A 26,236-nucleotide genomic window follows, 5' to 3' on the forward strand; every position below is an offset into this window, starting at 1 on the left:
GGAGCTGATAAGTAGACTGGTCTTTGCTTGACATGCTATCTGAACAACTGCCTTGCTCCTTTGTTAGACAAGTGAGAAGGTCAAGCAGGGGGAATGTGTGACCCACTCTGTCAGTCACAAGGAAACACTTAAACTATCATTTACTGGCTATTTTACAAACTGCTGTGTAGACCGACACAGAAATTAAAGTCACAAGGAGTGTTTCATTTAAAGTAATAAGTCCAATATCAAACTGTCAGTACTCACAGTACACATCAACGAATAAAAGCAATACCTTCAGAGCCCTTCCATGCGTTCCACAAGTCCACCACACTGATGAACTGGTCGTCCCCGTGGAAGCTGTTATGCTTGGCCTTGGGGTCATGGTAGTTTAGATCTTCTCTCAGGAACTGCAGAATGACAAAGAAGTTTTTTTAGTGGTTACAAAGAATCCAACCTTCAGTTTTTAACTGAAAAAAATAGTTATAACGCTGAATAGACCACAAATCTTACAAATTGTCCTTTGTTAGAAAACTGCAATTCTAGCTCCATTACTGACACATTCTCAGCATACAGAACTTTCCTTTCACCTAATTCAGGAATCAATGCCAGCACTGAGTGTACTTCTGAGATGGGTAGTACAAATTTCAAAAACATTCTCAAATGGTGTTTTCTGTTGAGGGGTTTGGATGGCACTGTGACCCGTTTAACTATTACTCTAGTCTTTATGATCCCCATTGCTTCTTCACTCACTGTTAAAGGAACAATATAAATATCTCAACCATATATGACATATATGTGTTTGGAAGAGCTGAGAACGTCCTCCTCACTGGTGTTAATAGTTATTCTACATTACAAAGTATTGTTGCTTGCCATTTCCTGTTTCTAGTCTTTGCTTTAAACTAAGCCAACTGGCTGCTGACAGTAGCCTTTCCATAATGGCACATAAACCAAAATTTATGGTACTCTGAATTCGACCCCCCCAATGGAACCATACTACTGGTTTCCCACTAATGTAGGCTCTAAGTCACATACATAACATCTCGCACTCCCACAAAAGCCAACTCACGCAACATGGGTGGAAGGTAGCAAGTCATGATTCTTTCTTGAAAAGTTTGTGTGGGAGGATTTCACTACAGGCTAGAGATGGTCTGTACTGCAGGTGAAATATCACACTCCTGAAAATGTATTTATCAATTAGCAGGACCTGTATGATGTGGCCCAGGCCTGAAGCAGATGCACACTTTTATCTTGGGCATAAAGAAATCGAGCTATTCTCTTTATTTAATCACTGTATAATACCAGGAAGTCAGGCTACTGCGTTGAAGTCCTCTTAATCATTTTAAGCGTTCTATTCCTCGGCTCAAAGCCACTTCAAATGTGCTTTCTTACTGTACTGCACTTTATTCTTTGCCTCTGGGGTATTTGCATGCCAAGTACCTCTTCTAAAAGCAGAGAAGGCTTTGGTCTGGTCTCAACCACATGCAACAGCCTGAAATAAAGTCAAATGAAGCTCCAGAGGAGGCCTCCTGAAGGCCGCAACTTGTAGTTTAGACTAGAGCCAAGGATGGGAGCTAAATGGATGACAGACACTGGTGCCTTAAAGATACTGCCTGAGAAGCAACAGTCTCAAATGCTGATGCGCAAACAGCTGTGAAATAATGTAATTGTTTATAATGTGCTTCCATTATACTTATATATAGCAGCTAGCACTATTTGTCATGCCTTTCAAAAATAGAAACCACCAAGTCCTATTAAAGGTACACCAATATCCCTCGTTACATTGTGTTTGTATAAATGTGGCAACACCAATGTTTACACCAAAACAAACAATTAATGTGAATTGGGTAAATTATTGACGAAAACTTCAGTAAAAGGGGCACTAGAGCGCAAACAGGACAAATCCTCCAGTTACTCAGAGTCAGTTAAGGACATTACAGGACTATGATAAACTGACCCTCTTAGCAGTAAATCCTTTGACAAGTCAGAGTACAGGATTACAGCAATGACACCTGTAAGCCTTCTCAGACTGAATGAAGACCAACTCTGTGACTGTACAAACCAGAATACCCTCTAAAACAGAGCATCAGCTGCTGTTAGTGACTTTTTAGGCAGAAAGTACTTACCCCGTCTGTCTCTGCCACATCTACATTGCCATTTGCATCATCATCCATCTGCTTGTGAATACTACGTATAGCCTCGTAGCTGAGGATTCCATTCTCATCCTTGCATAGTGGCTTGTCGATGCGACAAAAATCTGGTGGAAAAACAGTCAAGTCAAGATGGTGTTAACACAAGGATCACCACAATGTTTTCAATTTAAAATATAAACAACCAGGTCTGTTAAGACAGACAGTTTAAAAAAAAAATTGTTCTCAGATATATTTATATATATATATATATATATATATATATATATATATATATATATATATATAACATATATCTTTCTTAACCTCAACTGAACCTGTAATGACCACAAAAGTTCATTAATTTCAATCGTTTGTGCTTTTGCAGAAAAGTCAGAGTGCAAAGTCCCCAGTAAGATTACCCTCACCCACCCTTTCTCTCTCTCTGTCTCTCTAATATAACCGAACTTCAAAATGCCTTGACTGAAGACAAAGCCTTGTTTATGTAAAGCCTTCCACGCAATGTGGGGATGTTACTAAGAAGCCAAATACCATGACAAACAGGCCAGGTCCCAAAGCAAATCGGCTTTAAAAACAATAATAGGCTTTCAATAACATTTTTTATCGTTAATTTGGATTTTAAAGTTCCTTTTAATGTAATAAAACTTGGGTTTGTTAGTTTAAATGTTGCTCAACTGTATTCAACTTGTTGCCTGTCAGGCTTCTGTAACTTGTAAGGATTTCTATGTATAGGGCTCCACAATTAATTATAGATAAATCAGAGATGTATTTTTCTATGATAATTATCATGTGATTTAGCATCTGTAAATGGTCTAGTGACACATGTATGCCCTCTGTGTTCCTTTTCCTTCCTGAGGGATTAGAGATCCTCTACCAGATCTGAGATAATGCTACCACTTCCACTGAGAGGAAACCTTATTTGACATGCACTGCAGACACTCAGCACAGGTAGCCTGCCATGCCCTTTTACACTACTCCTAACAGTAATGTGAATTTTGATTTAAAGCAGCATGGTTGAAGGGAATTTACAAGACAACTGCCCCTGAATCTCCAACAGTGTATATTTTATTCATCAATTTAAGTCTGTCTTATCGAACCTCTATGTTATATTTGCTGCTGCTATCTGAGCCTGGACACATTTGTGATTTATAATCTCAGAGAAGCCGTTTTCCTGCTTAAATTAAGTTAAATAAGAACCATATGTCAAACATGTGTTATTGAGTATTTCATCGCAGTATAACCACAAAAGAGGAAGGTGACGGTTAAGAGACTGTTATTGCTCACCAACAGGAAAAAGTGGCTTGCACCTCCTAAGTTTGGTTTTCACCAAAGAGAATGTGCATGTACATAAAAAATGGATTAAATAAATTGTCAGTCACTCATATATTGTTTATGTTGCCTCACAACAATATGGTGTAGCATTGAGCAAAATCAAACTCACTTCCCTTTCATGAATGGCGAGATCAGGTCCATATATCTAAATTGATACGGAGTCATCATTAATTACTATCACCCACACAAAAGTGTATAATCAACTGCAGGCATTTCGGTTGCATTGTGCTGGCATTAACAGTGTAATGCCTCCTCCCATGGATTCATTTATTAAACCAAACCATGTTTTCTTTATTCCCAGAACCATGTTATGACAGGTTGGCTCAACGGTTAGAGACAAAACAGAAAGTAAACTATGTCAAAGATTGATTGCTGCAATGGTCAGGGTGTCCATGAATATGTCCATGAATTGTTTTGTAGTTGGCGAATAGTGCCTTATATTTCTCTACATGAACCAGGAAGGCTTGAAGCACAACATGAACTTCCGTGTAGTGAATGACCTATTTGAGCCAAGCATTCAGCTTCAGAGAACCTGCAAAGCCACATACCAAAAAGGTAATTACTCTCACTCCTTCACACTCACCATGTTAAACAAATAATGATACCTCCCCTACTGGAAGCCTACCACCTGCAATACTCTCATACACCCAACCTGGCCCTTTTTCTCATTTGGCTTGCAAACCTCCAGAGACACAAGATAAGATATTTACATACCAGTCAGCCTTTTTTAAGAGCTCATGTTACGCAAGTCATTCTGTGTGTGTGCCTGCATGAAGAACACACTCCATAACTTTGCTACTTCATAACTGCAGCAGTTACAATGTCCTATCGCCATTCAGAATTTAGACCCGTCAAGCTTTAAGAATCACCGTCAAAAATATATTTTTCTTCAACACATGGCCAATAAAAGTAAAAATGCGCTTCAAACACAAAATGTGTGTGAGCAACTTGGACAATATGTCAACAGTTCCTGTTTAACCACACTGTTCAGCAGTTTTAATGAAAGATCACAACTGCTTAAGTTTGTAGTATTGTGTATTTTGCCAACTTACAATGCAAAAGTATAGTGAATAAAGTCAGGATAAGTATTACATAACACTTATGACTTTTGTAAACAGATATGTATTCTTACACTTGCATACAGTTTGTTTTGTAGTCTTAGTAAAAGTAATAAGAAACACATAGGGGATTTACCAACAACAATAAACAGCAATGTGAGGGATTAGTGGGCTAAAAAGGCTAGTTAATAAAAATGTGTTTTTAAATTAGATTTAGTCTGAAAATAACAAGACAAGAGGAGCTTGTTAAATTCACTCAACATGTTTGAGCTTTAAATCAATCTTTTAAAAATAAAAAAAAATATGATGTGTAATGTAGTGCAGTTCATCACTGCAGTAGTATGCTTTTATGAGAATCCCACATCAAAAAGAATAAAAATAAATTAATTAAATTGTAATGCAGAATAACAATTTATGTTCAATATATTGTACAGATAATTGTAGGGAAGATAATATTTACAATGTATTGATACTAGTTTATTGGAAATAATTTAACATCTTGATTATTACTACCTGGGTCAGAAACTAATTAAACCCCGGCTCGCATGCTCCACTAACCATTAGATCAATTACCTCCTGTTTGTAGGTGGCTTGATCTAAGTTGGAGGACAGAGCTTAATGGAGAATGTCAGACAGACTATTCTAAGCATGGCTGCATTTAGTGTCTTTACAATCACAAAGATGTACAGACAGAAATAGTACAACTGCTAATCTATAGTGTGTGTCATTTTAGCTTATCAGATGAATAAAAATAGATTATTAAAATGCAATGACAATTTAGTACCATTATTGATTACTCACCTGACACCCCATTTTCAACAATCTGGCTTTCCGGTGTAGGTGAACTTGGCTTTTCAGTCCAACTTTCTCCAACGAGACACAAGCAAAATATCCACAACATCACCAATTTGTTGAAATCCATGACTGGTTTGTGCTGAAAAGAAGATAGGAGAGTCGTTAGGCAATTCTGATCATCCTAACAACAACAAAGTTGCAGTGTTTCTGTTTAGGCAGAGGCGCCACTTGCGGGCCGTCAGCGGGCAAGGCTGACACGTGCCTGGGGCCCAGGCCAGTAGGGGCCCTGAGGGATGAAAAACTTTAAACTACAGCGGTGATAATACGCAAAGTTTGCAATGACAGGAGGAGACCTGACCTCCCTAAGGGCGCCCCACCTGACTCCCCCCACTGCTATTGAAAGTTTTTTTTTTTTTTCTTTTTACTTCTGTGGCAAGTGGGGTTGCAAAGGGGCGGAAAATTCTAGGAAATGTCTGGAAACTTTCCAGAGAAGTTAAGGTGGATAATATTGAAAATATTCCAAATTAGAAACTTTCCATGGGAATTTATAGGAATTAACTGGAAATCGGGGATCATTTTGAAAAACTGTATCATATCCAAACATAATTAAAAACATTTTGTTTTGTCATAAGCAGACATCCATGCAAAATAATCTAAACATTACATTTCAACAGATTTATTTGCAAGTAAAAGTTAAACAAGTTTTAAATATTCTATTCAACAATAAATAATTTTTACTCAACCCCCTTTCAAAAATCAAGTAAAATGACCAACTTTCAATTTTCTATATTCCAGGTTTATTCCCGTTTATTCCCATAAATTCAGTTATTTCCATGAATGTTTCCAACTGTAAAGACTTGCAGAATTTTGCAACCTTAATTACAAGTGGCATGCATAACTCAGTTGAAACAAACCAAATGACAACTAAAATGAGTACTTTTTAATTAGTTTTGTTTTTCACATTTTTTTTGGTGTCAGATTACTTATAATATAATGATCTGACACCGGTTCGAGGACCCCCCTGTGAATTTTTGCTTAGGGCCCCACCAGACTCTAGTACCGCCTCTGTGTTTAGATTTATCAATAAAACACTGCTCGGAATTAAAACAAGAGCCACTTTGTCTGTCAGAACATATGACCCCTAAGCAAGAAACTGCATTAATCGGCTGAGAGCCAAACCAGTAAATACGTTTAGTTACATAAAGATCATCTGCAGCAGCAGCGGTGGACACATGCCATCACTTCTCACGTGTACGTTACCTCTTCTTCCTGAATGAATAAGGGTGCACAATTATTAGCTTGCTAATACCTGGTTTTAATTCAGCCTTTGAACCCTTTTTTGTCTGTTTACCTTCGGGATTCTTTTTATTCTTCTCATTTCAGGAAGAAAAATAAGATAAGAAAAGTAACAGCAGACTGGTCCGTGTGCGTGCAGTGGCTGTCTGGCAAGCCCGACTAGCTAGCTAAACATCTTGGCTAACTAGGAAACGAAGTGAAATATTCAACAAAGAGGGTGTAACAAACACTGACGCTTCCGTGTTTTTCCAGTGTATGTAGGTGTCGACTTAATACTGCATTTTTCTACAGACGAACGTTAGCCATTGTTGACGTTTAACGTCAGCAAACCAAACGAGGGACGTGACGTTAATAAAGAGCCTAGTTTTAGCTAGGCTAGATAAAAATGTTACTACTACAACAACGGAATGCTGAATAACCTAAAAAATAAAGTTAGTTACCTGTCATGTATCAGAGCCAGCAGATGTGTAGTTTCAGCTCTATGTTAACATTGCAGCAGATGCCTGTCACTCGGGGTTGAAGCAGAGCGACGTCCACCTCCTGTCGAAAAAGGTCTCGGTCTTTCCCCGACCGAGACTGGACCAAAAAAGCCGCAGAATGTGGAAAGACAGTGGGCTCGTCTTCCTCTACACAACAAAGTCCCCTGGTTATCACCAGCAAGTGTCGCCCCCTAACATCCGGAGTGGTTAACGTTACATCACGTCAAAGGAAATAGCTGAAGTCTGCCATCTAGTGGATTGTTTAAGCCATCACATTATGACGCAAAGCACCAAGATACAGTTAACACCAATGTTCAACCGTCCTTCTACAGTATGGCATGAGGGCTTCTAAAAAAGATAAATACATTCTGAAATGTTAAAATTAAAACAGACTGTCACACTATCAAAGTTTACTTGGACATTTGAATAGAACATGTTACTATTAGTAACACCTGAGTTTTTATACAATTACAAGTTAAAGTAGGCAATCTGCTTCGAAAAAAGCCTATTAATCCTAGAACACCATTGTCGGGTTGTTTTCACCCGAGCAAATAAATATATGTGATTTTCATTATGCTGCATTCATCTGTGTCATGGGTCTCTGGGTAGCTTCAGCATCGTCTTTGACATCTGTGATGGCATGGGTGTTTTCCTAATCCAAAACACACTTTTTCCTACAGGCACATGTTTGTTGATTTTCACCCAGCAATAGTGATGAAGGTAACATAGGTTTTTGGTGGATTCTACCAAGGGAAAGTGTTGTTTGTTCTTGTTGTCTTCACCAGGAATGGGTGGACCAAAAACCAATGGTCCCCTCATGATGCTTTTCTTTTATTTTGTTAGACATGACACAGTTTAAAATATAAGGACACTACTCAAATTTGTCATGTATTGTCATGTTTTGACATATTTTGATGACAAGTACTTTTTATTGGGTGTATTATCTCGGGTAAAAATGACCCAGCGTTAGTGATGGTGTTTTAAATTTGAGCGATAGTGTTCTAGGGTTAAATATGTTGTTGTGTTCATATTGGGATATCGTAAGGGCCTAATCCTGCTTTCAATTGTAAGTTAATTGTTATAAATAAACTAACTTTGATATATTTGAAGAGTTTGTCTGTAAAATAATTAAATTGATGTTGAGGCAATTAACGTTGTTCCATGTTATGCTCTACACGTGATTGATGGATTTTGCATACTTTTAACATAATGTGATATGTATAATACAGTGGAGATCATAAGAGAATACAAAGTATCAATTCTCAATTAATTCTGAAATACTGTTTTTTTTTTATTGTTCAGAATTTGATAGAATATCCGCTGTGGCAATACCACTGCTGTGGTATAACCCAATGAGTAGAACTAGAGAACGCTTTCAGGCACTTGTTGACAATTTCCTTAATTGTTGGACACACCCTATTTATCTGGCAGCTCTCCTGGCAAGATTGCAAGATGGCAAGCCGCTCTAAGGTGACTGAAACCCGTTCCAAGTCTGTGATTTCGAAAATATTGAAACTTTACAAGGACACACAATTAAAGTCCCTCAAAAAGGCAGACCATCTACGTAAAACAAGTGCACGAGAGGACAGGATTATGCAAAGACTCTCAATGGGGAAACAGTTCAACACTGCAGTTGGAGTTGCTCACCAGTTAAATGCTAAACAGGGCAAGGATCTGCCTCGGTACACAGTGTCTCACTGTTCAGGACAATTTGGACTGAAAGGCCAACCTGCAGTGACCAAACCTAATATCGCTGACGAGCATGTTGTGTGGACAGAGGAGAACTGGTCCAGAGTGCACTTCAGTGATGAGAGTACGTTCAATTTATTTGGGTCTGATAGGAAACAATATGTTCAGCGTAGGACTGGGGAAAGACTGAATCCAAAGTGTGTTAAGAAGTCAGTTAAATTTGGAGGTAGAAGTGTCATGGTTTGGGGGATGTTTTCTGCAGCAGGAGTTGGGCCTCTTCTGCAGTTACATGGCAGGGTGAATGCGAATGTTTATGTGAACCTCCTTTGGCATCATGCAATACCTTAACTGCAATTGTCTCCCAATCAGCCTTCAATTGAATGTAAGACAATGCCCCCTGTCACACTGCAAAACAGGTTGAGCAGTTCCTTGAAGCCAAGAATATTGAAACACTGAAATGGTCAGCCCAGAGTCCAGATCTGAACATCATAGAGGATCTCTGGAAAATCCTCAGCAACAAAGTAATGTCTAACAAACCCACTACAGTTACCGAACTTTGAAAGAGAAGAAGAATGGACCAAAGATCAAACTAGAGCAGTGCGGGAAACTAGTGATGTCCTGTGGGCGCAGATGTGCTGACGTCATTAAAAAAATGATTTTAAATACATTTTTGAATCCTATAGAACTTAGAAAACATTGACACGGTGGTTACTGTTCTCTAATTTTGCATTGTTTCTGTGTGTTGAGAGTATCAGACTAAAACTTGTGAACGCTCAAAAGAAATGGACACCCTGCTTTCTAGTATTTCAAAATGAAAACCAAGGCATACTTGAAGGACTGACACTTTACTTTGGCACACATACAGTATGGCCATACACTTTGATGTGCATTGTACAAAAGTTAAAATGTCACATTACATTACATACTGTACTGTTTGTGGGCGAAGGCACCCATGAATGAAACACTGAGGCCAATAAATACACTTACAGCTCTGTAAATTGACTGTATAGTAGCACATGTGCCTATCTAAGGAGAGTCTAAAGCCTTGAGAGCAGTCATCATGGAAATATATGAAAAAGGCCTTCACCCCACACTCCCCCTTGTGCAGAACCAAGGCTGTTAACATCAGGTGGTTGTGTGGTTGTACATTTCACACTTTGGGTTTCTAGTCAGAAGTCTTTATCTTCGGAGGATGAAATGACCATGACCTCCCGGCTCTTAAAGTCCCACACTGCTGTAAGATGGAAAGCCATATTGGAGAAGACCACTAGATACTCAAACAGGGCAAATAATGTGTAACCTGTGAAAAGAAGAAGCATGGGTTTCTGATAAAAATATGTTTTGGACAGAAATTTTACAATACTGTTCATATGTTAACATTTTTGTGTGTAATTCTCCATTAAGCACTGTTATCTGCCCTCACAGATTAAATTGAAATGATAAAACTGATTTAATACTTACTTCCTGATTCACAGTACATGTTGTGTTTCCAATAAAAGAATCCAGCGAGGGCGCAGAAAGATACGTTGAGAAGTAAGAAGCGCACTTTCCAATGGTGAGACTTGGCATCCTATATGGGAGATACAAACCAAAAATACTGAACTGGAATGAAAAGTTCAAATGACATGAGGGATTTCAGTTTGTAATGTGTTGACATTCCTTACCTCAGGACTTAATGAATACTTCTTTATGGTCTTCCATAAACGGCATGTTATCAGCATGTAGATAAGGGAACTGATAATGAAGAGGACAAAACCTTCCTTATGTACAACTAAGGAATAAAAAACGTGCAAAGAGAGGGGTCTTTGGTCAGTAAAGCACAATAATTGTAATGATAAATTTCCAAATAAAAGTTCAACTTTGAATCAATCCATCAACGAGCCTGCCACAGTGGCTCAACTTGCTTTGTGTTTGCTTCAATGTTAAAAAACAACATTATTTTTTCTCATACTGCCAGTCTGAATATACCTGTATTTACTCTCTGTCTGAAACACTGCGCCAACCCCCAATTTTCTTTTTACTTTTAGTACGTACTGCAGCTTTCCTTATATAGGTACTGTTGCATGCAGTATAGAAGTGGGACATACTACTTCTACTACTACATTGTGAATTAAACTTTGCCCTCTTGTACATATATGGGCAATATATACAGTACACAAAGGATTGTGGGTCAGAACAGCCAGAAGAGCATGCTGGCTTGCATGCTGCAAAATCTGACTGGATGTACTGTAGTAGGACATAGTGCTTTTGACATTTCATCACAGGTATTTTTTTGGCATACTGACAGTGTGGTAGTACAAATATTGGAATGCATGGACAGTTCTTAGGCTGTGGGTGGAGATACTCAGACATTGGATACAATGAGTCTGCAAATGACATAGGAAGGGGAGACAAATCTCAGTGGCTTGCTGAAACCCATGTTTCTGATCCAAGCAGCCCACACAAAATTGACTGGATTGCCTTATTTCAAATTTTTGGGTTGGTGGGCACCCCAGATGTATAAGTACGAGCACTGAAAAGGGAGTTTATGTCCCCTGTAAAATCAAATAAAAATTTCTGGTAATTTAGGAGGTTAATTAAAGCTTCACAGTGTGCCATGGTTCAATGGTAAAACAGAGGTTTGAACAAAACTTCTCCACTCAAAACTTTGGATTACTCACAGTATGTTTCACTGGATGATACGTATGTGAGAAGCAAGAGGCCGAGGTTTTCACAAACAGAAAAGGCCAGGTTGATGCAACTGAGTGAACTCTCTGGGAACCTCGAGGCAAAACGGGTCTTGTAAAATTTGAAGTAGGTTACTGCCACCAGGAGCCTTGGTGCTGAGTGTAGTCCAATACAGAACCGCCATATGTGGCACTCAGGACTCAGGCTTATTGAGGCACTGATAGATGGCAGGTAATTAGGAACCTGGAAACACACAGAATCATTAAGCCTTGCAGGGTCACTAGCATGGAAATACAACTATGAATCTGTTTACTAAATGAGGACATTACCTGGCAATGTGTACCAGTAGAGTCCTCATAATGAAAAACAGAGGATATGAAGACACAGGCTATTAATCCAAGCAGTGGCAGGGACACTGTGCCCACCACACAGGTGGTGAATGAAACCCTGATGACCAGGGGCCTCTCATACCCCAAGATACTTGAGCCTTGTAGCATCTTGCTGAAACAGTGAAAAGGTCTGATTTAAAAAACATCTTGCTGAGGCTATCATAGACACATAGGCAAACAATGCATCGCATGGATAACCGAATAACCTCTCCAAATCGAATAGGCTACATATGATGCATTTATGGAGATAAGTAAAACTGTAAACTATTATAGCCTTTAGGTCTACCGTCAATATTCACTCAATTATTGGGGACATTTTACTGCATATGCCACGCAAACATTTAATGAACATCTAAAGTTTTAAAAACCGTAAAAAACCTACCTCCACTTTACAAACTGCACGCACTTGGCTTGTCAACAACTACGCTATTACAATAACATGATACCAGGCTGCAGGGTGGCGCTGAATGTTCCGGATGCCAATAATAAGTCAAATGCCTTAGAAAATGCTAGTGATCATCCAGCCATCTTGCATTCCTGTGCCATTTTTGTATCCATTGAAAGATAATAACAGCTCGCGGACGCAGCATCCTCCTCCTTGAGCGTTAAAACATCAGCACCCGGAAGAGAAGGTGAGAGGAGGAGAGTGCTGCTGAGGTTGCTACGTTTGGGCGGCGCAGCCTATCAGAAATGATGCACAGATACCTGTGACATACCACATGTTAAATAATGTGTAAAATACAGTATGTCTCTTAATAATAATAATCGTCCACAACGTAAAAACATATTGCTTAGTTGTTATACGGGACGAATCTGGGGATGTCCGTGGTGCTGCACCCGAACAAAGGCAGAATCTGTTTTTATTTCCGTTTACTTATTTACCTTTTGCATAAACATCATATGCAAACATGCATACTATAGGCCCTACGTGTAACTTGCTGTTTGTGTGTCCGATGGCTTATGATGTTAACATGTGGTGCTGCCCCGCCTCTCCTCTCTTCGCTTCTCTTCAGTATTATCAGTAGCACCAGTGACCTCGGCAGCCCGCAAACAGCTGCATTCGCTCTTAATAAGATTTGGTTTCTTTTCTGCTTTTGATGTTAAACGAATGAATCGTGTCAGGCATTCAGCAGCTCAAATGTTCTTTGGATCGAGATAATTTGTTTCAGCAAGATGAAACGATGGAGACGGCAAACTTTTTTTTTCCTGCTTCTGTGTGTCGGTATTTTCCCATGTAAGTTTCCATTCATTTTAGTTTAGTTTACCTCATACCTCATGGGATGTAAGACTCTGAACTTTTAAGTTGCTGCAGTTTACTGCAGTTTTGAATTTGAAGGTAACCTGAACCAGCTAAGATGAGGACGAGATGTTAATCATAAAATATTGTATATTATTGATTTAATGTTTATTTTAATATTTTATAGATCATCCATTTCCTCTCAGATTCCCATTCCTTTTCCATACAAACTGTTGCCCAGAATCTACAAACTTGGAACCAGTTGTTCACGGATTTGCTTTCATCATAATCCCATAGGCCTTGTTTGTATCCAGCTCAGGGGCTTTATTGAAACTGCGTTTTAGAGTTAACATCTGGCCTGCCCAAATCCATTGTTGACACCGGGTACAAGCTCTGGCTAGAATAAAAACAGGTGTCTCCATTTCAATACTACTCATATATGTCTGAGTTCCTGGTACCTTGCACTGTAGGGCATGAATAATTTCCTTGTAATGAAAGATGATACCTAAAGATAGCATTTAACTTTTTTTAAAAAATGTATTCTGCCTGTTTAGGCCGATCTGATGATCATAGAGTATGTTGTTTGTCATAGTGTTTGATCATGCTAAACTCCATACACGTCAGAACAGAGAAAGTCACTGATGGTATGTAATGGCAGATTTGCCTGATCTCTCTAGACTCTAGAGCTTTAAAGAAGGTCAATCCAGCTCGACATCCCTCTTTGTCCCCTTTCACCATCTGTCATGAATTCACATTTTTTCTTTGCATCTTCGCACCTCAGCATCCATGCATTTGCTCTGAATGTCGCTGGCCAAAAAAAAGGATTGATCAAAAATGATCACATCAGAATGACCTTTTGAGAAAATACTTGATAGTGCCTGTAAAAACACAAAGAAAAAGTAATGTAGCATGATTAACTAAAATACAACAGGTGCTTTGTTGATATAACTGAAAATTGTTTCTCTACCTGTCCTAGCTTGTTGGTGTGCTCAGGGGAAATACGCTCAGAAGCTCCTGAATGATTTATTCACCGACTATACTAGTGCACTGAGGCCTGTGGAGGACACAAACACCATACTGAATGTGACCCTGCAGGTTACACTGTCACAAATTATCGACATGGTAAAACACCACAGTGCACACAAGTCACCAACAGATTGTATATGTTAAAAGAATATGTGCACACAATAATGACATTTTTGTTGATCATATATCGGTTTTAACTGCAATATGTTCTCTGCTGTCTTCAATTATTGTCTACAATTTTCAATGTTTTACAGGATGAGCGAAACCAAATTTTGACTGCATATTTATGGATACGGCAAGTGTGGGTTGATGCCCACCTCAAATGGAAAAAAGATGATTATGATGGACTCGATACCATCCGTATACCTAGTAGTTATGTATGGAGACCTGATATAGTCCTATATAACAAGTAGGTCGGACTGGTATTGGGTTAATCAGTGTGGCTTCTGTTGGTCAGTATAAAGGGCACAAGCTGAACATTCCCTGAAGCCATTATTTATAGGAGTGTCCAGGCCTTTGTCTGCTTTCTATATTGAAGTAATGGCATGAAAAACTGAATATTTGAATATTGAAACCTTACAATTAAAGAGGTACCACATTATTAACAAAAAGATAGAGGAAGGAAGTGTCACCTGAGCAGATGTGAGGCCAGGGAGCAAGAATTCCTAGAAAGGCCTCTGACGACATTACATTGATTACAATAACACACTAACCACATAACAGAAACACTTAGTGAAACTTGCACTTACATTTACTTAAAAATATATAAAATGCAGACACAACACTGAGGAGTGAGTACAACTCTCCTAAATGTGTTGACTCTTCCCTCAGCTGGTGTACTTGTGCCTTTGTATCCTGATCAAGTTTCTTTCTCAAATTTTCTCCGTCTACTTCAGGACGTTACAACGAATCCTCAATGAGTTTCTAAAGGTATCCAATAATATCTATTAACTCTTGGTATAAAACTCAATTTCTAAGTTATCTTTGTATTCCAGTGCTGATGACCATTTTACTGGCTCCATGGACACCAATGTGGTGATCCGGCATGATGGCCAGATAATGTGGGATTCCCCTGCTATCACAAAGAGCTCCTGCAAAGTGGACGTGTCTTTCTTCCCCTTCGATGCTCAGCAGTGCAGGTTCACATACGGCTCCTGGACCTACAACGGTAATCAGCTGGACATCCTGAACGCCATGGAGAGTGCTGACCTTGCTGACCTGGTGGATAATGTGGAATGGGAGGTGCTGGGTATGCCGGCTAAGAAGAACGTTATCCAGTATGGCTGCTGTGCAGACCCTTACCCTGATGTTACCTACACACTGAAACTGAAGAGAAGAGCTTCCTTCTATGTCTTCAACTTGCTCATACCATGTGTGATGATCTCTTTCCTGGCTCCACTGGGCTTCTACCTGCCTGCTGACTCTGGAGAGAAAGTGTCTTTGGGTGTCACCGTGATGCTGGCACTCACCGTCTTTCAGCTGTTGGTCGCAGAGATCATGCCACCCTCTGAGAATGTGCCACTTATTGGTAAGGTAATTGGGGTCAAATGCTAACATGTGATGACTGCCAGTTACAACTCTGTATTGATTTTCTTGTCTCCTCCTCCACAGGGAAGTATTACATTGCAACGATGACCATGATCACTGCCTCCACTGCCCTGACCATTTTTATCATGAACATACACCACTGTGGCCCGGATGCCAAGCCGGTTCCCAAGTGGGCCAAGAAAGTCATTCTGCAGTATATGGCCAGAATGTGCTTTGTTTATGAAGTCGGAGAGAACTGCTTGTCACCACAGCCGGAGAAACAGGAGCCTCCACCTGTAAAGAACACCAACTGCACCACAAATGGTCAGGCAGGATCAGGCAGAGAGGATTGTGTCTTCAAAATGGAGAGAGGACAAGAGACAGTGGGCTCCATGACCACAGAGGAGAGGGATGACATGGATCACATGTTGAGCCCGATAGGCTCAATTGGCAAGAACCCCACCAACAACTACAGCGCTTGGAAAAATGGCATTTTCATGAGCATGGACTGTGGAGATACGGGGGGTCAGAAGAGATGCAGAAAGGGAGGTGTGAGTGATGGAGAGAGAAAAGAAAGAGATGTTTCCTGCAATATCCAAAGCAACGAGAAGCAGCTGCTGCGTAACATTGAGTACATAGCTAACTGTTACAGAGATCAGAGGGCAACACAGAAAAGGACCGGGGAGTGGAAGAAAGTAGCCAAGGTTTTAGATCGCTTCTTCATGTGGATATTTTTCATAATGGTGTTTCTCATGAGCCTTCTTATCATGGGAAAAGTCATCTAACTTCAGATCTGAGAAGGTGGTCTAAATGACAGTGTTAATTGGTGTAAATAACACAAAGATTACTACAGATTAGTACAGGATTCATTAAGAACTACACTTTATCCAGTTATTGAATCAAAATTCAGATTGCATTATTTTCCTAACTTCTTAGAAATGGTCTATTCTGGAGGCCATGCTATCACCCACCCTACTGCAGTCCTAATTATAAATAAAATCAGATCTTTGATTAACTTTCTGTTCTTCGATTTTGTTGTTGACAACTTGCATTCCCCAACTTTTGTCCCAACACTGTGTGAAAGTTACTAATAAAATATTGATTAGTTTCTGTACATTTATTTATTTGTGTCTGAAACAATAAGCATACGGACAATAGGACGTGCATGCGCATAAAAATATTGGGATTTATAAAACAGTGCGCATGCACGTACTACTGAGATTTCCCTTTGTAAATCACAATCAACTCTGAATGTGGCGTAGCTTTTGCAGCTTCATGTCACGCCCATAGATGCCTATAAATAGTCAATGAAACGCCCCAAATGAATATCCATTCATACTGACATCATGACAAACGCAGAGAGGAAAACAAAAAAAAGACATATCAATCAATGTGAAGTTGATGTTCTTGTTGGAGAGGTGAAAAAATATGTTGTTAGGAAGACACAGTGTGGACATTACTAAAGACAAAACGCCGTAGAGTGGCAACATGTTGCAGACACAGTTAATGTAGTGTCAGAAGGTCGGACTGTGGCCGAAATGAAAAAGGGAAAGCATTTTCATTCTCACTTGGTGCTCTTATAGCAACATGAGTGAATCAGCGATTGTGCGTCATTATGAATTGTGATGGAATACCCTTTTCATCTCTAAACATTTGTTTTGATTGATATAAAAAGCTACAGGTGGGGGAATTGATCTAATCTAATTTAAAAATCAAACACATTGAAAACAAAGATGAAACGAACTAAAGCCATTTAAATAAGACTGTATTAAGCACTGTGATGTATAACCACATTTGAACTGCGCTCCTATCTACCAGACGGAGGCATCGATAACAGCATCAGTATGGAAACATTTGTTCTGTTCACCGTATTATTTATGAGAATAGTAGTAGTAGAAGTATTGTTTAATAATCACAGAACATATTTATGAGTTAAGAGGTTTTTTTTCAAACATATCTTTATTTAAGTGTATGATCCTACACCTTATTGCTGTTTTTTATCAATGCTGTTGCTATCAGCTGTTTGTGTATTTTTGTAAGAATGACTTTTGTGAATTCTTCATATGATTAATGAGAGGGAATATTTCGATTTGTTTTACACAATGGTCTCAGTTTCACACAGTTTCTCATGTTTCATCCTTCTTCAATCGGTGTCGCCTTTCTCATTTCTCCAGTTTCTTTGTGTATGCCTGGGTCAGAGTGTGCGTGGTGGGCCGCACATTCTCCAGTCAAGTTTGCTCTTTATAAATCCCAAAGTTTGCTTAGAAAGTGGCGTGCACCCTCTTTTGTGCGTACGCCAGCTTTATAAATGAGGCCCCAGATCTATACCCCATGGAGAATCTCTGGAAAATCCTTGGCAACAAAGTAATGTCTAAGAAACCCACTACATTTACCAAACTGTGGAAGAGACTAAAGAAGAATGGACCAAGATCAAACCAGAGCAGTGTGAGAAACTAGTGATGTCCTGTGGGTGCAGATGTGCGAAAGTCATTCAAAGCAAGGGCCTCTTCTCATTTTTGAATCCTATAGCACTAAGAAAACATTGTTTACATCTTCTCTTCTGACACAGTGGTTACTTTTTTCTAATTTTGCTCACTGTGTTTTTCACAAAAATAAAGGTTTTTGTTGAAGTGCCTTGGTTATTTAAAAAAAAAAAAAACATGCTAGCACAGCAGTGGCATAGCTACAGCAAATATTCTATCAAATTATGAACAGTAAAAAAATAACAGTATTTCAGAATGAATAAAAAAATATTACTTTGTTCTCTGATTTTGATCTCCACTATGTTAAAAGATACAACCACGCAAGCTTCTGTTTATGAAATCAGAGCAGGAGATGTCAATGCAGTTTACATGGATTATCAGATAATCTCCTGGATCACCACCATTTGCTTAGCTCTTGATGTGTATTATCCCTGGTCTTTATGTTGCAAAACAGGTTATGACTCATCTGAACTCAAAGGAAAATAGAATCGCCTTATCAGCAGAACCGTTTTATAAATCAGTTTTGATTTGGAAAAACGAATTGAGAAATGTGTATTGTCAAATAGAGAGTTGCGTTTCTTCAGAATTAAACTGTAATTTAATCACACCACAAAATGGGGAGACCTCTGGTTGAGCTTTCAACAAGAGATTTGATTAGATTTTTTTTATTTATCTCGAACAATCAACATACTGTAACACACACAAAAAAAAATCAGATAAAGAACAAAGATAAAACACAAAGTGATAAATAAATGATTGATTCCATCAAAGAATGCAGACGCATAGTGCTCATATAGTCCTACCCCCACTTTACAATATCATATTTTTACAGAAGCAAAAAAGACACTAGTACACACACACTCTATCGTCTTTGCACTTTGTGATCATAATTTGCTTGTGGAGTAAAAAAAAAAAGAATAGTACAAATGTATCCATACACCATATGGAATTTGGTAACAGACAACTCTTGCCTTTTTTATGACAGTTTTTAAGACACTGAAACAAATCTGAATTTCACATACAAGAGTATGCAGAAAGAATTGCAATCAATCAAAATTTCTTTGTGTTTGAGATACAGAGGTTTTTGAACAAGTAAAAACAGTTATGTTTTTATGTTCAAAGTAGCAATGTATGAACAGAACAGAAAAGAGATGGTATTAGGTTGAAGTCACTTTTCTTTGCAGTATTTGGATCATTTTCTTACGTAATGATCTTGTTTTCATTACATAAATGATTGGATTTAAATTAGCTGGGACCACATGAAATAAAATGTATGCAATTTTCCTTAAATCTGGGTAATTTGGGAAACGGTGCAATATGATTGTTAAAAACCCAGACCAGAGCATAATTAGATACAGAACAAGGTGGCTGGCACAGGTTTGAAGTGCTCTGTTTTTCAACTCTTTGTTTTTCTTGACCCAGCAGATGAGAGCTATTCTGAAATAGGTGGCAGCTATGCCTCCCATTGAGCAACTAAACAGCAACACAGTGAAAAAGAGTCCATAGATATTGTTGATTGACACATCCTCACAAGAAAGCTTGAACAGTGATGCATTGTCACAGTAAGCATTTTGTATAACCGATCTACAACGAGACAGCCTCACAGTGAGACCTATCAAAACAGACACCAGCACTAATGACACCCCCCATGCAGTTACTGACAGTCCGATCACAGTTTTGGTAGTCATAATTGAGTTGTACCTCAAAGGGTGACATATAGCAACATATCTGTCTATTGCCATAATAATGAGTATCATATGTGAGGCTGATCCGAACATGTGGCTATGAAAGGCTTGTACCACACACTGGTTGTAAGTGATAAACCGTTCTGTTGAAATGATGTGAGCCATCAGCCGAGGCAGTAGGACTGTGTTACCTATTAGATCGTTGACAGACAGGTTACAAAACAGAATGTACATGGGTTGATGCAAATTCTTCTCAGTGACAATAAGCACAAGGACTCCAATGTTAGAAAGAAGCAGGGTAGAGTAAACAAAAAGCAGTAAGAAAAATAGAGGGTACGTGAACTGTGGATAAATGTCAAAGCCTTGGATCTCTAGGATATTACTTGTCATATTGTTCTCCATTCTGTTTCAATAGATGAAAGACCTTAGAGAGAAAAAAAATATTAAAATCTTTAGTAGTGATGGGTGGAAATAAAATTCTGCATTAAAACATCAAATGTTAGGATTTCTGCATCATTCTGTTTTTTCCCATTTCATTCTTTATCCAAAAAAGACATAAAACGAAAAAAAAGAGTAAAATATGAATAATAAACAAAATACTTACAATAACAAATCAGAAAACAATAAAAACATCATCTGATACAATGCTTTTTTGTAAAGACAATACTTACTTTTTGACAATTATTCAGTCTCCTTCTCCTGTAGGTAGAAAAACTTCAACCATGTCACAAATGTGTTCTGTGATTGCAAGGACAATTACATTTTGAACACAAAAATAAGCATAAAGATGTCACTTTCTGTACGTTTAAGTGACATTAAATGTTACAACACAATGATGCTAAGCTTTATCCTGTGCAAACATACAATATGCTCAACAAAATCTACAACCAGGCATAGTATCAGACAGTGTTGTCTGTTGAAATACTGTAACCCTGTTCCCCTAGATGATAGTACCTTGCCTGTGGAGGTGGGAATCCCAACTCAGCATCTAGAGCTTGGTCTTCTCTTTATTCAGTTTGAGGACCATGTGACATGTGATTCTGATTCTGATTCTGATCAATTCAATTCAGTGTTTTATTTAACAAAAGTAAGGCACGTTGTCAGGATGAAAATCTTTTGATAGCCTATTAGCTTGTTTAGACAGAGAGTCAAGGGCAAGTGAAGATTCAAAAAGTCCCTGAGGTCAGAGGTAATCAGAGGGACATCACATTCATTTTTGTAACCAAAGTCACCCTGACCTACTGTGTTTTCTTCAATACCTTTCACCAGGGAAATCCAAGTACTGTATATTAATTATATTAATTGATTACTCAAAATCAATACAATTCTATGTACATGTAAGTACCTGTACACTGTGCTTTGAGAAAGAGTTTCGAGGCATCACAAAATGTCTATAGAGGATGTAGAAATATACAATTTTGAGGTAAGACAATCAGTTACTTTATGGATGAGTATTGCTTAGTGAACCTTGACAACCAGCTTTACAGTTACACACTCTCACACACTGGGTACTTTTTCCAATAACAAAACATAACAATGTAAACTGCACAAAACTATCTCACATCTACTTTAGGGACCATACATGATTAAAGCCTTTTTTTTTACGACTATGAATATGTTGTTGTTTTTTTAAATACAACCAAAACATTCAGTTATGGCAGCAAAGAAAACCCATGACTTTATATGTAAAGAGATACAGATCTATGGGCCACCTACGGGACCGGTTAGAGTTTAAAGTTCACTTGTGTTTTGGTTGGGGCGAAACTAGAGCCAGACCAATATATTGGCTGGCTGATATCATTGGCTGATATCGGCCTATTATACTTATCAGCCTGGGTATCAGCGCTAATGTAGTCTGATATGCGCCGTTGTGAAAACCTTTCTTTACAGAACATGTAATGCAGACAGGAATGCTTGGGATGATTTAGAAATGGTGTCATATAGCTTTTGATTTTTTCTTTTTTTTATTATTCTAATTTAAATCATCAGCAATTGGCTCATACTGAACATACAGTATCTACAGCACAGAATCTCTTGACAGTTTGTCGGAAAGCATTCTTTGCAGACTCATATAGTTGCAAAATTCACGTATAAAAGGTTGTTTTCATTCCAGCTAAAAAAAAAAATCACTATATCAACTGCCATAGAGGTAATCAATGAATGTTGCACCTCTAAATTAGGTATTGGTCTCAAAAATTCCATATTGATTTTTGCCCTTTTTACAAAACTCATGTCAATAACAAAAGAGCGTGCAAACAGATTTGCATACACTGAACCAAATGATCATGATTAGGACGGGTATCATATTTCAATTGTTGAACAGGAGAAAGTCCAGTTAAGGTAATTAGATGGTCAAATCAATTATCAAAGCAACTCAAGGGTCCATCATATCAATTTCTCTTGGGTGAGATGATTAGTCTTTCCTAATGTCCCAATGTCCTCACAGCTCTTTTGTGTGCATGAACAAGGTCCTTGTCCCAAAAGGTCCGATATGACCACTTTAGCGCTCTGTTTCAATGTTTTCTTTCCCCCTCTGGGACATATAAACACATGAGAAAAGGCTGTTTAACACTTTATACATGTTTAATGTATTTGACATGACCAGTTGTCATTAAATCATTTTATAAGATGGAGCACCGCATTCTGTGTTGTTTTTAAGATGATGTCATAATGAAGATCAGAATTCTGCCTGAATTGACGGGGTAATTTCTGCAGTGGAAAATTAAATTTACCTACTACCAAAAGTGAGTCAAGTAGAGTTGAACCGAACCAAACCATGCAGTGGAAATAAGGCTGATATGTCATTTTAAATAGTTCATTAGTTTTACTTCCACCATTCAAATGTTTTAGATATTTACACATTGGGATTAAAGTTACAAATGACAAATGTTTACACGTTGTTATGTCACATGTAGCCTCACAGGTTACAGCCTCCCTTGGGTTTTATTAAGCAAGATCCTTCATTAACAAACAACAAGGAAGCTTATTATCAACCGGAGCTTTACTAATTGTCCAGGGATTAATTACAATGTGAGACAGTTAATAATACATCATTAAATTATATCTCAAAGGGGCTCATTAATAAAGGTGTTTTGACAAAGTAATGAGGCGTTTAGCTGATGTAACTGTGCCAATTTGTAGTGTATCATAGTTACATATTACTGCGGCAGTAGCCTTTTAGCTGAAACAATGGATAAGTCTTATGTGGTTTTTATATCAGGTATGATTGTTCACCATGAAACAGCATCCAACTGTATTGCTAGATTTATAAAATTCAAACTCTGAAACAGACACACTGTCAAGTTAACAGTTTACAGTGATGTAAAAACATAATTTGGTTATAAGGAAAAACCAAGAATGTTTGTTAATGTTTGTGATTGAAAAGATGAAGGCCTTGTTTTAATGTCAAATAAAAGACAATTATTGAGGGCCAACCATAGGCCACTGACACTTGATACCATGGTTTCTTTATAATTTAAGTTAACTTAAAACTGAAAATATCTTCTATCACTCCTTTGGATAAAAAAGTGCTTTTGAAAAAAGCTTAGCACCTGTTTTGTAAACTTCATTGTATCCACTCTGTTACGTATTCCATGCGTATATGAATGTACACGTATGTCTTCACTCGGAAAACCAATGTAACAATGTAATCCTTCCAGATTTCAGGGCCCTTCTGTTTTCTCCACTATCTATTTTGCAAGAGCACAGCTGGTTTAGCACCGCCATAGACACGTGTGATTGATAGAAAGAAATACAAACAAGGCAGAGTTTTTTTTTTTTTCACGCTATCTCAGAATGATAAGGTATACACAGACCATTCTCCTTAATGCTGTGGAGTTTGGAAATTCTACTAATTCTCGTTCTGTTCAAATGCAGGTGGTCACAAAATCAGCTACAGCTCTGCATTTTCAAAAAGTCACATCAGATACTTCTGGTGTAGTTGCAATACTACGCTCTTCTGTGTCCCAATGGACTTGCTGGCCTACCATAGTTCTTTTTTTATTGTTTTTTTTGCAGACCAGAGAGAATCATCACTAGCGTGATTCAGGACATTTTGCACAAACCTGCCATTTTTAATTATCCTACCTACTATCAATAGTGACAGCAATGTGTTAAATAACTTATTTTAAAAATGGTATTGTGCAAAACCCAACCAAGAACTGCTGACATTTCTCTGCTCACCGATGAAAACATGGAGCAACGCTTTCTGTATTGTGTTTAAGATGATGTCATAGTAGTTTAAAACAACATCGCGATGAAGATCAGCAAATAATTCTGCCTGAATTGACGGGGTAATTTCTGCAGTGGAAAATTAAATTACCAAATTTAGAATAAAAAAATGAAGATTTAATTAAAAAAACCAAAAGTGAGTCAAGTACCGGACCATACCATGCAGTTGAAAAAAGGCTGATATATCATTTTAAATAGTTAATTAGTTTCTTACATCTCCTTTAGCTGCAGAGAGAAATCTCATTTTATCAATTTGCTGGGAATTTAGTTATTTGGGGGGAGCTCTAAAGTAAAGCCTTAAACACTGGCTAGCCACATCAGTCCATAACTGCTCTACTGCCATAACTTGATTGTAGTTTAGTAATTGGGGGACACAATTGGGTAATTTATTTGAACATAAACACAAAACATCAAAATTTAGAAAACCAATCAAAGTGATTTACACATTATGAATGCTAATAAACTAAGAGGATTTAATAAAAAATAAAAATTACCATCAATTCCTGTTTGGTTTCAATCGTTTTTGTCCTACAAATTTATCTCAGAGAACTGGGGGCAGAGAACTTTAGATTTACAGTAATCCTGATATCATTCAACTTGAGTAAGCCAATGACAATCCCAGAGGCAAAAGGTGACGTAAACAAGTTACAGTTGTATAAAGCAGGATGGGCAGGCCAGTTCTCGTCATTGCATGCAGAACTTCTTTAAAAGTGACATGTCTGACTTGTAACTTCTTTAGATGCAATTTTCAATAATGGAATTTCAGCACTGTTTTTTTTTTACGAATCTCGAGTAAGAAGAGAAAAAAATGGAAAACAAATCTTTTGGGTTCAGCTCTGAGTTAACCCTCGACCCATTTGTTATTCCACCTGGTGGAAAGTACCCCATATTTTTTCTTGGTATTACAATTTATTTTTTTGGCATTTGTTGCAACCTGACATTGTTGACTTTGATTATTCTGAAGAGAAACCTCCACAAACCCATGTATTTCATCCTGTTTAGTCTCCCCCTCAATGATCTTATAGGCATAACAGCAATGCTACCAAAAGTGCTTTCTGACATCGTTACTGAGACAAATAAGGTTTACTATCCTCTCTGTGTTTTACAAGCATTTTTGCTCCACATGTATGGTGGTGGGATTTTGTTTATTCTTGCAGCAATGTCATTTGATCGTTATGCTGCCATCTGCATGCCACTACGATACAACTCTGTTATGACCCCTAGAGTTGTTATTTGTATTATCTCTCTAGTTTGGGGTCTTGATTTTGTCTTGATTGTATCATTGTTCTCTTTGCAGACAAGGCTTCCCAGGTGCAAATCTGTCATTATGAATGTGTTCTGTGATAACCCATCTCTACTGAAGCTCACATGTGGAAACACAGCAGTCAATAATATCATAGGATTATTCAACACAGCAGTCATGCAAGCTGTAAGTGTTTCTGTTCAGACATTTTCCTATGTGAAAATTCTGATCACATGTGTGGTTACAAGGAGGTCTGAATTGAAGAAGAAAGCTGTCAACACATGCATTGCGCAGTTGCTTATATTAATAATATTCGAATTTACTGGGACTTTCACAATTTTATCTCATAGGTTCAAAAATGTCTCAACTGACTTGCAAAAGATAATGGGCATGTTAATATTTCTTGTACCTCCGCTTCTAAATCCAATTGTATATGGGTTGTATACAAGCGAAATACGAAACACTCTCCTGAGTGTCCTGAAAAATAGAGTATCTGTATAACTCTTTACACAAGGTGGCTAACAGCACTCAATTTCACAATCATAACACTATGTTATCAAAGAGTTGTCTCTGATAGTATGAAGAATATCAACTATGCATGGAACTACAACAAGTGCATTAACTTGAACACAACCTAAAATCACTTTCAACAATTCTGTTGGTTGTGGAAACCCTCAATTATATATGGAAATGTTGTAGGACAGGATTTTTTACTCTGGGTTTGAGGTTTACTGACATATATTTCTCAATACAACAAAAGTAAAGTTGGGCACATACAGCTATTTCCCCTGGTCAATGATACTGAGTCAAGTTTTAAGTGTGGGGTCTTTGATAATGATAAGATGAAGTGATTGAAGTGCATTTTACTCTAATTATAATCATGTTACTTGACTTTGCATTTCTGTTACAGGTTTATTTATTTTATTGTGATCTCTTCTTTTGTTCATTTATGGGTGTGTACACCACTTTGA

General features: G+C 38.0%; 5 protein-coding genes across 8 annotated transcripts in view; 2 read left to right on the forward strand and 3 right to left on the reverse strand.

Moving 5' to 3' along the window:
• Positions 1 to 7,216, reverse strand: part of stim1a (stromal interaction molecule 1a) — a 28,920-nt gene extending 21,704 nt beyond the window's left edge. Inside the window, exons 1-4 of one of the 4 annotated variants that reach the window (XM_083914259.1) lie at positions 7,051 to 7,216; positions 5,321 to 5,453; positions 2,106 to 2,236; positions 275 to 389 (exon numbers count right to left, since the gene is read on the reverse strand). In XM_083914259.1, the coding sequence (XP_083770385.1) occupies positions 275 to 389; positions 2,106 to 2,236; positions 5,321 to 5,441 (367 nt within the window). In that variant the 5' untranslated portion in view covers positions 5,442 to 5,453; positions 7,051 to 7,216. The remainder of the gene's footprint in view (positions 1 to 274; positions 390 to 2,105; positions 2,237 to 5,320; positions 5,454 to 7,050) is intronic. The other 3 variants (XM_083914260.1, XM_083914261.1, XM_083914262.1) reach the window with 3 other exon arrangements.
• LOC310947473 (neuronal acetylcholine receptor subunit alpha-10-like) overlaps positions 1 to 16,409 on the forward strand; it is a gene marked incomplete at both ends in the record, with an annotated part of 167,853 nt that extends 151,444 nt beyond the window's left edge. Inside the window, 4 exons of the mRNA XM_083914266.1 lie at positions 14,048 to 14,193; positions 14,352 to 14,506; positions 15,093 to 15,625; positions 15,709 to 16,409. Of these exons, the coding sequence (XP_083770392.1) occupies positions 14,048 to 14,193; positions 14,352 to 14,506; positions 15,093 to 15,625; positions 15,709 to 16,409 (1,535 nt within the window). The remainder of the gene's footprint in view (positions 1 to 14,047; positions 14,194 to 14,351; positions 14,507 to 15,092; positions 15,626 to 15,708) is intronic.
• Positions 9,948 to 12,348, reverse strand: LOC310946862 (post-GPI attachment to proteins factor 2-like; the record flags this gene model as incomplete). The annotated part of the gene is made up of 6 exons (XM_083913433.1): positions 12,217 to 12,348; positions 11,775 to 11,946; positions 11,439 to 11,688; positions 10,443 to 10,549; positions 10,240 to 10,348; positions 9,948 to 10,078 (listed from the first exon to the last, which is right to left on the reverse strand). Exons 2-6 carry the CDS (start codon positions 11,940 to 11,942, stop codon positions 9,948 to 9,950), a joined length of 765 nt encoding a protein of 254 aa, XP_083769559.1. The 5' UTR covers positions 11,943 to 11,946; positions 12,217 to 12,348.
• Positions 16,410 to 19,264: 2,855 nt separating the features above from the next.
• LOC310946822 (olfactory receptor 13H1-like) lies at positions 19,265 to 20,194 on the reverse strand (the record flags this gene model as incomplete). The annotated part of the gene is made up of 1 exon (XM_083913380.1): positions 19,265 to 20,194. One exon carries the CDS (start codon positions 20,192 to 20,194, stop codon positions 19,265 to 19,267), a length of 930 nt encoding a protein of 309 aa, XP_083769506.1.
• Positions 20,195 to 24,830: 4,636 nt separating this feature from the next.
• Positions 24,831 to 25,766, forward strand: LOC310946831 (olfactory receptor 52B2-like; the record flags this gene model as incomplete). Its single annotated transcript, XM_083913391.1, has 1 exon — positions 24,831 to 25,766. The coding sequence occupies one exon, from the start codon at positions 24,831 to 24,833 to the stop codon at positions 25,764 to 25,766; it is 936 nt and encodes a 311-aa protein (XP_083769517.1).
• Between the last annotated feature and the right edge of the window lie 470 nt (positions 25,767 to 26,236).

Source organism: Echiichthys vipera, assembly GCF_963691815.1.
Source record: "Echiichthys vipera genome assembly, chromosome: 5".
NCBI lineage: Eukaryota > Metazoa > Chordata > Actinopteri > Perciformes > Trachinidae > Echiichthys > Echiichthys vipera.